A 12990-nucleotide genomic window follows, 5' to 3' on the forward strand; every position below is an offset into this window, starting at 1 on the left:
ACGGTTTTCGAAAAATCAGGAATCGTGCAGGTCAATAATTTGTTATCTGCTTTACCATAGTAATTTTTTTTTCTCATAAAATTTGGGATCAAAATATGTTTTGTTATTAGGAGAAAAACATACCCCCTTTTTTTTAAATTAAATGTCAAATCCCTTAGTGTACTGATATGAATAGTATTTTACTGGAAATGTTTAAAAAAAAATATTGATGCTAGAAGTAAATATTTTATTTAAAAAAAAAGAAAGGAAATATGTCGGTGAACCAAAAAGTTCAAATCTAATTGAAAGTTAAAGTGCCCATAAACTCACTGATCATGCACGAGTGATTCTATTCATAAAAAGTGTCCGTGTAACAACTAAAATGAGTCTGTGTATCGTCTAAAAAGAGTCCGTGTAACACCCGTTAATGTACTGTTTTTCTATAGATATGCGGGGGGCAAAGTCGTACAAATACATATACATACAAGTTAATTTGAACATACACTGGACTATTTGCACGAAATGTAATAGTGTTTGCTTTTCACTTATAATCTAATTTAACACGTGTCAACCAAATTGAAATTAAATATCTTAAATTTGTTTACTTATAGAATACATGTGATAAGCTATTAAAAAAGCTAACCTGAGACTTTCCAAAGGGTACCTGACACTTGCAAGAGTTTACGGATGCGAATATTTGAAATGTATTGCGATTATTAGATTCGTATACTTCATAACTAAGCATAAACTTTGATCAATGTCTTTTACGCAATTATGGATTTTTTTACACTATTTTGTGCATATTCAATTGGTTTGAAGTGAAACAAATTCAGAAGCATTAAAGGTAATATTTTCTAAAGAATGACATTCTCTCAATGAAATAATATCATGAAATCAGATTTTTAAAATCCAGTCGCGAAGAATAAGAATTCGATAAATATGTGATATTTAAGCATCCTTTCATACTCAACAAATATTACAGTACTTTCATAAAAAGGCCTTGCTCATGTAGCACATCCTCGACATATACCGATCACTTTTATCCTAGATTGTCTTTGATGCTTACCAAACTGCATAACTTAAGGACAAACTAACTCGATTTTATGACACCTTACAATTTAGACACAGCCGGGCCAAGGGATATCAAATTTAGGTTTTAGTTCTGAACTCAATATAGGGGATGTTATATCTGCTGCCAGAGATAGGGTAATTGAAAATGTAATGGTAATTAAGTGTAATGCATTACAATTTTCCATGTAATTGAATGTAATGTGTAATTGAGCATTTTTTTAATTACATGTAATGGTAATCTAATTAATTACATTGAAAAAAGCATGTAATGCTCAATTACTTTTGAATTACATTTGAATTACATGTACTTTTATTGTGTTAAAGATAAGGATTCATAACAAGAATGTGTCCATAGTACACTCGCACTATCATTTTCTATGTTCAGTGGACCGTGAATTTGGGGTCAAAATTATAATTTGGAATTATAATTAGAAAGATCATATCATAGGGAACATATGTACTAAGTTTGAAGTTGATTGGACTTCAACTTCTTCAAAAACTACCTTGACCAAAAACTTTAACCTGAACTTCGCACTATCCTTTTCTATGTTCAGTGGACCATGAAATTGGGGTAAAAACTATAATTTGGCATTTAAATTAGAAAGATCATATCATGGGGAACATGTGTACTAAGTTTCAAGTTGATTGGACTTCAACTTCTTCAAAAACTACCTTGACCAAAAACTTTAACCTTAAGCGAACGGACTGACGCACAGACGGACGAACGGAGGCACAGACCAGAAAACATAATGCCCCTCTACCATCGTAGGTGGGGCATTAAAAATATTATGATAAATGTAATGTGTAATTTAATTAATTACTTTAGTAAAGTAATTGTAATTTAATTAATTACATTTCAAAAACTGTGTAATGTGTAATTAGTGTAATTGATCATTTTTGCAATGTAATGTGTAATTTAATTAATTACATTCCAATGTAATTGACCCCAAGTCTGTCTGCTGCAGGAAAATTGAAGTCTATGTTAAGACTTTCAGAATAACACCAAGGTGTGTCTGAAGATATCAATGATACATTAAAAGAAGAACAATTACTTAATTCTGCCGCCAGGGCTTCTTATGCGCTATGTTCTCGTTGGTTGTTTCTATGGAAACGATGCCCGCATCGTTTCTGAAGTTCATTTGATAGTTAATTGATGAAAAATCACACAAAGGCGCTTCTGAACCGTAAATTGTCCTTAAAGATTAAATAAATTCGTTAATGTATGGCTATTACAAAATAAATCATTTCTGTAGCAACATTCGCCCCTTTACTTCCGGGATTGGCCGTGTTATATCGAGAATATGGGAAAAATGGGTCACAATCATTGATAGAAACTTTTTATTCACATGGCTGCTTTTGTGTTTCCTATGCAGATGTAAGACTATGCCTAACAGGCATTGCCATGCACAAGTATGACGAAATTAAGACAGCATCAACGCTCAAGATGGCATTGTTTCAAAACACCAAGGGAGATGTTTGATACAAAAAAGTGCCGACAATATAGTCACCAACACGGAGACAATTGATAATAAGGAACGTATCATTCCATGGAACGAGCAGACATTCAGGTTTCTCGCTGCATTTAAGACCCATTGGTGGCCTTCGGCTATTGTTTGCTCTATGGTCGGGTTGTTGTCTTTTTGACACATGCCCCACTTCCATTCCTAATTTTATTAACAATTCACAATTGATTCCCGAATGCGTCAGATGAAATTGAAGAGAGGTCAAGATAACACTTTTCAATTGACTGACAATGCATCATCGTTGGCGGCTCTTTCGTTATACCAAAGGTGAGAAATATCCTGTTCGTGATCCGACTTCTTTTAAAGATTCGACAGGGAGGACAAAAATGGATAAACCCTAACATTTTTCATGGGCAAATGTCATCAGATTACTTACAAGATTAACTTTGTACTTGCAAAGTTAAATCTTTGTGTTCAAAATCTGCGTTTGCTTTGAACAAACTCTGTCCTTCGCCGAACTTGTTCGTATCAAAAAGGGACGAGTGTGTTGTAATGCTAATATGAGTACTGAATCCGCATTTGATGACGATTAGATTGATTCATATCTCTATTTAATGAAGACTTTTGTCGATTTTAAAAGACAAGTTATATAAGGGTCATGACTCATTTTAAATTACATCATTAGCAATTTGGCATTACATTGTAAATATTTTCGATCTCTTCCCTTAAAAAATTGATGAGTCTACACTTTTTTACCAGGATAATCCCACTAAGACAAGATTCATGAACCAAACTGACTTTTTTTTTACACTCAACCAAACGCTAAATCAATTAAAGTCACACTTATATCTTTTTGTTAAACCTCGCATTCGCCTCGTTTGACTATGATATTTTTGGTGTTATAACTGATCTGTCCAGATGCAACTAGATACTAATTTTCACAAAATACAAAACCTTTAGATGCAAAATTTTAAACACTATTTCAGTGCTTGAATTTTTTTTTCAAAGATAGGAAAGATATTGAAATAATTTGATAAACTGGTGCTTTATAGTTTAGAGAATAATTATGTAATATACGGTATAGTGAAAAAGTATTGGCAGTATGAAAGTCTATGAATGTGAAAAGGTCAAAGCCACCTCTTCTTTTGCTTTGTCATAAATGGAAAAAAAATCAGAAGGTTCCAGATCAACGCCAATTTAGAATGGTAGCTCTTTATATAACTAGTCAAAGTTGTCGTTTTAACATCGTTTATATCATATGCTTATGATTGAACCGTTTTTGTAGCATTCTATTGCATTCATATCAGAAAATTTCTCCTTTTTGACCTTGTTGTTGAAATATTGATATTCTTAAGTCTGACCTTTGACCTCAATTTCACAAAAAATGTGACCACTTTGGATTTTACGACCAAACTTTTCTTATTGTACACATTTTTCTCTTTCCATCGATATATACTTTAGTTATGTGTTCTCCCGGAACATTTAAGTTTAAAAATGAACTCTGGTTGCAGTAGTATTAATACAATACCGAATTCCGAAGGTGATTATAACTTAGGAAGTCAGAAAACCTGACAAAACCAAACGCTCGATTATATCAACAAACAGAACGAATATAAACCCAACTAATGAGGAGTTTTTCCCAAAAAGAGTAACAAACACTCACCTCAATTATCATTTGGCAGTCCTAATTTTTGATCTTCTTAAAATGGCACACCTTCATAATAAATGCATCAAACATTTCCAAAAACGAATAGACATATCTTTATTTACTAAGAAGTTAAAAGCATATGAAAACTTCAAAACAAATTGTCAGTTTTCCAAGCTACTTACTTAAAAATGTAGTATTTTGGGAGAAGTAATTCCATTTTCTATAGAGTGCTAATTAAAGTTATCAGACCCATTTTATGAAAATTTTGTTTTTATAGCGCTATCAAATGATGACTCAAATAAAGGATTGTTTATCAGTTTGGAATAGTTCCACGTTTGGCAGGTTTTACCCTACCTGTTCAGGTCATCCCCTTACACAAAACTAATATTATACCTAATGATTACTGGCTGTGGCTTTTAGATAATCTTATTATACTATGATACACATATACACAAAAACACAAAAAAATAGTTTAAACAGTACCATATAAGGAAACGAATTGCCTTCTTTGAAATAGTAAACGATTTGACGATAGTTACAAAAACGTTACTTATATATACCGACCTGTTCCAATTGATTGTAATGTAATATTGAAACCCCGGCCAGCAGCCTTATCACTTCCTACAAAGCTGTCAAATTTGATGATCATTGTATTCATTTCTCCGTCAGAAGATGTATCCCAGACTTCATGGTCCGTAATACCGCATCTCCTATAAAGAATAACTATTTATATACTGATAAAGTTTTAGAAAATTATAGTATCATTCGTTAAACAATTTGTCATAAAAATGTCAGGCAATTAACAGCAGTAGTTTAAATAATTGCTATGATCATGAAAGTTTGAAGGTCAAAACGTATGTTACTACTTAATTTGCACGCGTATAGCATTCTAAACTATAAGTTGTTACCTGCGACTGTGTTATGCTTCTTTGTAGGATTCACCTTGAATATTTGTTTGAATATCTTAATAATTTCATTGTTAATTAAATTACATAAGCAATTTTCTTTTATGACTTTGTTGCATACTATAGATTACATAACATACTCTGGACCTTTGTTGGCAAGGAGGTAATACACTATTTCTATCCAATGATAGCACGTATTTTTGTTATAGCTTATATCCATATCGGTAACAGTTGCTCTTATATGGTTGCCAGGATCTCCCTGTAAAATGATTAAGACTTTAAATAACTCATTAAAGAAATTATTTGGATTATAATTTGCTAAACTTGACTTGTATTTCGTCTACATAAGTATAAGTAAGAAGCAGTGATATGAGTGCTAATTAGACAACTATCCATCCAAGTCACAATGTATAAAAAGTCAAAATAAAATATGGGTCAAAGTACGGCCTTCAACACGGAGCCTTGAAAAAACACAGAACAGCCGAAAACATATTATTGATATTTTACATACAACAGCTGCTATATCTTTAAAAACAATACGAACATCTGAAACCAACTCTTACAGTAGATCAAATTCATTAATCAAAGGTAATAATAAAAAAAATACAAATATCGCTCTTGAATCTTCACAAATACCTCTGTTAACATGTATTCAATACTATATCCAAATATAAAAACAAAATTTACCAATGCTTATCAAATATATCATTATGTGATTTAAGTGCTTTAACAATACCTACCTGTATGAACCATACACACTTCAAACCAGTGTCATAATTCGAGGGGTAATTTGGTGACGTCAGGAAATATGTTTCACCGTCTGCTATATTAATAGTACCTCCACAATTTGCTGAAATCAGTATCAGAACATTCCTATGTCATTTCAATAAATCAAAATTACCGCCGTTTCTATCATTTATAACACCAATTTCCAAATCATTTAATGATTCATTTTTATCTTAAATGTATGCATCAATTTAATGAATCTTTACTTTTTCAGGTTTCATATTTATCTATAGAAAAAGATTTTAAAATTTTAATCTTTCATCAATACATGAAAAATGGCATCTCAATGCTATCAAAACCTTTGAATAAACTTATTTACTGGATTAATTCCACTGCTGGTAGATTGTTAGTTCTCGGGTGTATCATCAAGCTCAAGTCAGTGTCTGGTTACTGATATGATATAGAATATATATTTTGACTTAACCCCAATTTTGATAAATTACGATTTACTAAAAAAAAAAATAACAATTCCAAATCCATCAGGCAATAATAACTAAATTTACTGTGATTTTCTTTTTATTTTATTTTATTCAGATAGCTTCCGACGTGTTTATTCATCTGTAAATTCCTTGCATGTAATTATTTGTTTTTGAGTGTTCGAGATAATGATAAATGGAGAAAAGTACTTCTGAAGCAGAAATTATTTGAAGTCTTATTTTCACGAAAGAGAAAACCACTGTATACTAGTATACATGTTAAAATGTAAAATAAATTTGTTCAATGCATCACACTGCGGTTGAAGACACTATATAATCAAAATTTACTTACAACTACTTTGATCAAGTTGTTGACAAACAGTGCCAGTTAAATCTGGAGGACAAGCACATGAACAAGTTTGATCAATAAATCCTCCATGCTGGCAGGTAGGTGGTGAGACACACGAATCTAAAATAGTAGTACAGATAGCATGTTATTGGAATAAATTTGAAAAATAGGGCAAGAAACCTCATGGTCCTTATTCTAAATTATAAAAAACTTATTTTTAAAATGCGAAATTAAGATCAATCACAAAAATATCGTTTGAAATTTTAACATAAAAAATACTATCTTTTATGAAGCTATGCCCATAATAAATCTCTTACATTTGCAAACAATATTATCATTATAAACACATAACAAATAACAAATAAGGAATATGTTCGGAAATTTTATTTTTCATTGAAGATACATATATTTATTGTATGTATGTATGATTTTTTTTTACTTTTTTTCCTCTCATAGTTGATGTGTTTTCTTCGGTTTTAGTTTAATTTTGCATATCTCCAATCATTTCGGTAAATTTTCTGATCATTAAGGGTTGGAATGATTTAAAATACTTTACTGTAAAAATGAATCCAATTATTTTTTATACGTATCTACATATCATGTATCACATACTTTGTCAGAGAGTTTATATTGTAAAACCAAACATACAGAACACGTAATAAACACTGACATAGATTCTATCTTGCAACAATTAAACAGTATCATTGACGATTTTCTCTCACCAGTACATCCATAAGCTGCAGTAACATCAGCAATATCATAGAAACTCAGAGTTTTACCAGTTCCTGCAAGAAACTCTTGTCTCCAGTCATGGAAGAATTCTGTTTTATCTCCATTTTTGGAGAATGACTAAAAACAACAAAAAATACGCTGCCTTTAAAGAAATAAATCGCAGTCTATGCATTTCATTACACAAAATATTGATGCATCTTAAACAAAATAAAATTATAAAGGCAATATAATTTAATGATAAAATTATTAACTTTCGTTATATGAATAAGAAAGAAACACAAATATCTTAGATCAATTAAAAAGAGTCACGTGTATGCAATATTTTTAGGCAACAGTAGTCTACCAATCTTCATATCTCGGAAATCCATGAAGAAGACAAAGCGGCGCTAAAACTATAACCAAATGGAATCTTATAAACTCTAAAAGGGGCGAAACTTGATAGGTCGACACTGTTTTCGTTCCCTGCTATGCATACAGTATCTCATATCCACAACAATCAGTCAAAATGTCATGTTAAATTACATATTAAACTATTGTTTTGTTTTCTAAAGACTTAAGTTCTTTGTCTCAATAAACAACCATGCAAAATATACGAGCACCATATAATAATATGATAAGCTTTGTAGCAGTTTACTGCTGAGCAGTGGCAAGTTTTTTTTTGAAAATTGATATCATCTAACGTTTGTCATAGGTTCTAGTTTGAAGTTGTCCATCTGTGTCAAGAAAGGAAGCAAACTGTCTATTTTCGTTAGTCGTCTAAATCCCAGATTTAAATTGATATATGAAATGCCAAAACTGACTAGAACGCGAGTTATAAATCAAAGTTTTAATATAACCGCCAACATATCAAAATTTTCCAGTATGTCTTGTAATTTTTACAAAAATCACATACTACTAGCTCCGCCGGAGGATTACATTGAATCATAATATTTTTAAAAGAAACAGCTTATTGAATATACCTACATATTTTGCTGTAGAAAAAAATGTATGGGGGAACATTAGAGCAATATTTAGTGATAATAAAATTGAGAATGGAAATGGGGAATGTGTCAAAGAGACAACAACCCGACCATAGAAAAAACAACAGCAGAAGGTCACCAACAGGTCTTCAATGTAGCGAGACATTCCCGCACCCGGAGGCGTCCGTCAGCTGGCCCCTAAACAAATATATACTAGTTCAGTGATAATGAACGCCATACTAATTTCCGAATTGTACACAAGAAACTAAAATTAAAAAATACATCTTGATGACTCGGTTATATATCTCTCTATATAAGGATTTATCAAATACTCCTTTTGTTTGAATATTACAATGTTAATGTAGATTTTGTTTTATGTTCAGTTTCAAATTCATAGAGTTTGGCAAATCTAACATAATAGTCAGTGTCGAAAGTGGATAAATGCGGACTTAACATCAATTCTGATAAAAACAAATCACGAAAAGCCTATATTAGCCCCCGTATCAGCCGTATAGTGTAATTAAGAGATAACTGTATTGTATTTATAGCTTTAAGGACGTCCATCGATAGTTTCACTGTCGCAAACGTTTACCTGGTGACGAGTAGCAGCTACAGGTAAACGGGTATTTGCGACAGTAAAACTACCGATAGACGTCAGCAAAGCTTCAAATATAATACAGTTATCTCTATTCTAATGCAAAAAAAAGTTCATAATTAAATTTCGTGTAAAATCTTCATTAAAGAAACTTCCGCGAAAAGATGTTTTCTTCTTTGGTGCAACATGTGAGTTTTTTGGCTTATTAATTTAGAACTTACATGTCAATACATTTAAAAATTCTAAATGTCGGCTACCTTAGTTACAGACAAGGAGATATAGATTTTACGCTAAATGTCATCCAATCAGAACCAATGATACAAAATAATTGCATTAGATTAAGGTTCAATAATGCAATATTGGCAACACAAACACAAAACTATCACAATCAAATGTGATAAGTAACTAACCGAATTGTCTGTATATAGCTAACCTACACCAATAACATATTCGTGTTTTTTGAAATCGTAACAAACGATTTGCTGCTCGTAAATATATATTACAAAATTTATAGCTGAATATTTGTATATACATCTGATAATGCATTCCGGCGGACACCCAGTTGAAATAGAACAAAAGAATCGAAGCCCTTTGTTATAGAAGGCGATACATGCTTACAGTTATGTTTACTATAGTAACAAAACTTTCAAAAGTGTTTAACAGAAACAACTAAAATGACAGTTTTCAGATAAATTACGATGTATTTTCTCAGAAAAACACAATTTGAATAAGTTTTCAATGTATCTATTACATAACTAAACAGAACAATGTAATTCGACGACATAAGTGTCGTTTCATTTGGAAATAAAAATACCACGGACGGGAAACATATAAATCAATTTGTTCCTCGATTTTCGATTCTTCCCTTCCATTATGTGACTCAATTTCTTTTTACCAAAAATAGGTTACACTTCCATCGTTAAGAGAAAATCGAGTGCATTTATATGTTAGAGCGTGTTTGTGTTGTGTGTTTTGTCTTAAAAACGTATAATGCAAGAGTATTGATACAACATCTCACTTCTTATTCTATCATTTTTATATAGCAAGGCTACAGGTTGACTTTATAACATCAAATATTCACAGTACTACAAAATGAAATGTATGGGTCAAGTGAAATACCGTTATAATGAATCACAAACACAGAGTAAGTGCGTTCGAATAACAAATTTTTACTAGAAGTACTTGACGACATGTTGGATCTTAAAAATGCATATTCTCGAGAAAACAAATTGTACTAGTATGTGAGAATTAGGGTTTATAGTCTTCAACCACTGAATTGTTTAATCTGCCCTTCCACAAAAGATTTAATTAGATTTCTTTTAAAATGTTTATGACAACCGATTATACATAAGTTTCCACGTTGAGTGAATGCACACAAGTACATTATTTGATGCTCATTAGCTAGTAGATATATTGTCTTTTAGAATACAACTGGCTTATAAGGATCGTAATTATGCTATGTGGGTAAATGTATTGGTTTTCAAGAGTTTTAAAAATTGACAGTGCGTCATCCCTACAAAGGCTTCAATTTTTATGATTGAAAAATTAACTTGCGTAATGACGATATAACTTTGACGAAGTAGAATTCTGACTGATTTATAAATGGGATGTATTCTCTGAAATAATGTAACAGACACCCGAAAATAAAAAGAAATGCTGCTTCTAAATAAACTCATCATAGATATCAGGACTATATTTTCTTTATACGCAAGACGTGCGTTACGTCTACAAAAGACTCATCAGTGACGCTCGATTCCAAAAAAGTTAATAAGGCCAAATAAAGTACGAAGTTGAAGAGCATTGAGGACCAAAATTCCTAAAAGTTTTGCCAGATACAGTTAAGGCCACACCAATTTAATTTCTTGTTCTACGGATTTTTGAACTCCAAAATTTGGGGCGAGCGAGCGATTTGAAAATTTTAATAAAAAAATATTTAATTTGCAAATTTTTGAGGCGAAGCTTGAAAAGTAAAGGCGAGCGATTTGAAAATTTTAATAAAAAAATATTTAATTTGCAAATTTTTGAGGCGAAGCTTGAAAAGTAAAGGCGAGCGATTATAATTTTTTTTTGTAAACATAAAATAGTAGGTTTTGACAATATTAAAACTTGATTTATCACTTGTACTTTGACATTTCTTTAATTTCTGAAGTATTTTTTCCCTGTTCACCAAGAAATAATTAAATCTGGTCTATGTTTGTGTGATCAATGAGACAATTCTCCATCCAAGTCATAATCAGTTTGGGGGCAACCCCTCAATGTTATAAATATCCCTTTTACATGTTTTATGAGGGATCAATATAAGTTATAATATATTTGTTTGTACAAAAGGGCTCATATTTTCTCAAAGAACTATATATCTATCTGGTATTAAATGGTCAAAACATGTCCAAGAATTTTGTAATAATCCTGGACTTTAACCATGTTAAATTAACACATTTACTTTAACAGTTTAATATTATTCAAAATAAGTCATGTAAGTGGATCCCGCTTTCAGAAAAAGTTGTTTAAAATATGATGTAACTCTCCTCTTTTTGAGTACAAAATTCTAAGTTTTCAAAGGTATATTTATTTCAGCATGAAACCTATTTATCCAAAGCGGGAGTGCTCCGTTATAAATTTATTCAGTGGAAATACATGTAAAGAACAAAAAATTGGTTTCTTTCCCCCTTACTTATATTCCTTTTAAAAAAATGTTCGTTGTTAGAATAAAGTACAAAGAACTTCTGAAGGATTTAATAACAATTCCCTTAGGCCACACCAATTTAATTTCTTGTTTGCTTGGAACGGAAGTGACGACGCCCCTAAAGGCACAAATAACGTTCACTAAAACCAGAGTTTTTGACGGAAATGCATCGAACTCGAAAGTTGTCTATTATATTGTATGCTGGCGAAACAAAACTATTCATAGCCGCTGCATGTTTATGCACCTGTCCTTATTGATTCAGGGTCCTGTCGTTCAGTTATCGTTTGTTGATGTTGTTCATTGGTATTTTCCCGTTTGGATATATAAATTAGATCGTTGGTTTTTCTGTTCGAATTGTGTACGCTAATAATTTTGGGGTCCTTTATAGCTTGCTGTTTGGTCTGTATAAAAGCCATGTGTAAAAGGCCGTACTTTGACCTGTGCTTGTTATTATCAGGTTGAGAACAACCCTCCCTCAGACAAGGAGTTATTTTACTGATGTAGAAAAGAAAATAGAAATACCAAGGATTTGTACAGTTCTTCTACAGAAAACCTTTGAAAACTTAGAATTTTGTACGCAAAAAGAGGAGAGTTACATCATATTTTAAACAACTTTTTCTGAAAGAGGGATCCACTTACATGACTTATTTTGAATAATATTAAACTGTTAAAGTAAATGTGTTAATTTAACATGGTTAAAGTCCAGGATTATTACAAAATTCTTGGACATGTTTTGACCATTTAATACCAGATAGATATATAGTTCTTTGGGAAAATATGAGCCCTTTTGTACAAACAAATATATTATAACTTATATTGATCCCTCATAAAACATGTAAAAGGGATATTTATAACATTGAGGAGTTGCCCCCAAACTGATTATGACTTGGATGGAGAATTGTCTCGTTGATCACACATACATAGACCAGATTTAATTATTTCTTTGTGAACAGGGAAAAAATACTTCAGAAATTAAAGAAATGTCAAAGTACAATGATAAATCAAGTTTTAATATTGTCAAAACCTACTATTTTATGTTTACAAAAAAAAATTATAATCGCTCGCCTTTACTTTTCAAGCTTCGCCTCAAAAATTTGCAAATTAAATATTTTTTTATTAAAATTTTCAAATCGCTCGCTCGCCCCAAATTTTGGAGTCCAAAAATCCGTAGAACAAGAAATTAAATTGGTGTGGCCTAAGGGAATTGTTATTAAATCCTTCAGAAGTTCTTTGTACTTTATTCTAACAACGAACATTTTTTGAAAGGGAATATAAGTAAGGGGGAAAGAAACCAATTTTTTGTTCTTTACATGTATTTCCACTGAATAAATTTATATCGGAGCACTCCCGCTTTGGATAAATAGGTTTCATGCTGAAATAAATATTCCCACATATATTTTCACA

General features: G+C 31.4%; 1 protein-coding gene across 2 annotated transcripts in view; it reads right to left on the reverse strand.

Annotated features, from left to right (window-relative positions):
- The window catches only part of LOC139513017 (zinc metalloproteinase dpy-31-like), a 49831-nt gene that overhangs the window by 17519 nt on the left and 19322 nt on the right, over positions 1 to 12990 (reverse strand). For both annotated transcript variants that reach the window (XM_071301078.1, XM_071301079.1), the window contains exons 10-14: positions 7340 to 7466; positions 6621 to 6737; positions 5807 to 5916; positions 5207 to 5325; positions 4726 to 4871 (exon numbers count right to left, since the gene is read on the reverse strand). In XM_071301078.1, coding sequence (XP_071157179.1) covers positions 4726 to 4871; positions 5207 to 5325; positions 5807 to 5916; positions 6621 to 6737; positions 7340 to 7466 — 619 coding nt within the window. The remainder of the gene's footprint in view (positions 1 to 4725; positions 4872 to 5206; positions 5326 to 5806; positions 5917 to 6620; positions 6738 to 7339; positions 7467 to 12990) is intronic.

The sequence above is a fragment of the Mytilus edulis genome, chromosome 2 (assembly GCF_963676685.1).
Source record: "Mytilus edulis chromosome 2, xbMytEdul2.2, whole genome shotgun sequence".
NCBI lineage: Eukaryota > Metazoa > Mollusca > Bivalvia > Mytilida > Mytilidae > Mytilus > Mytilus edulis.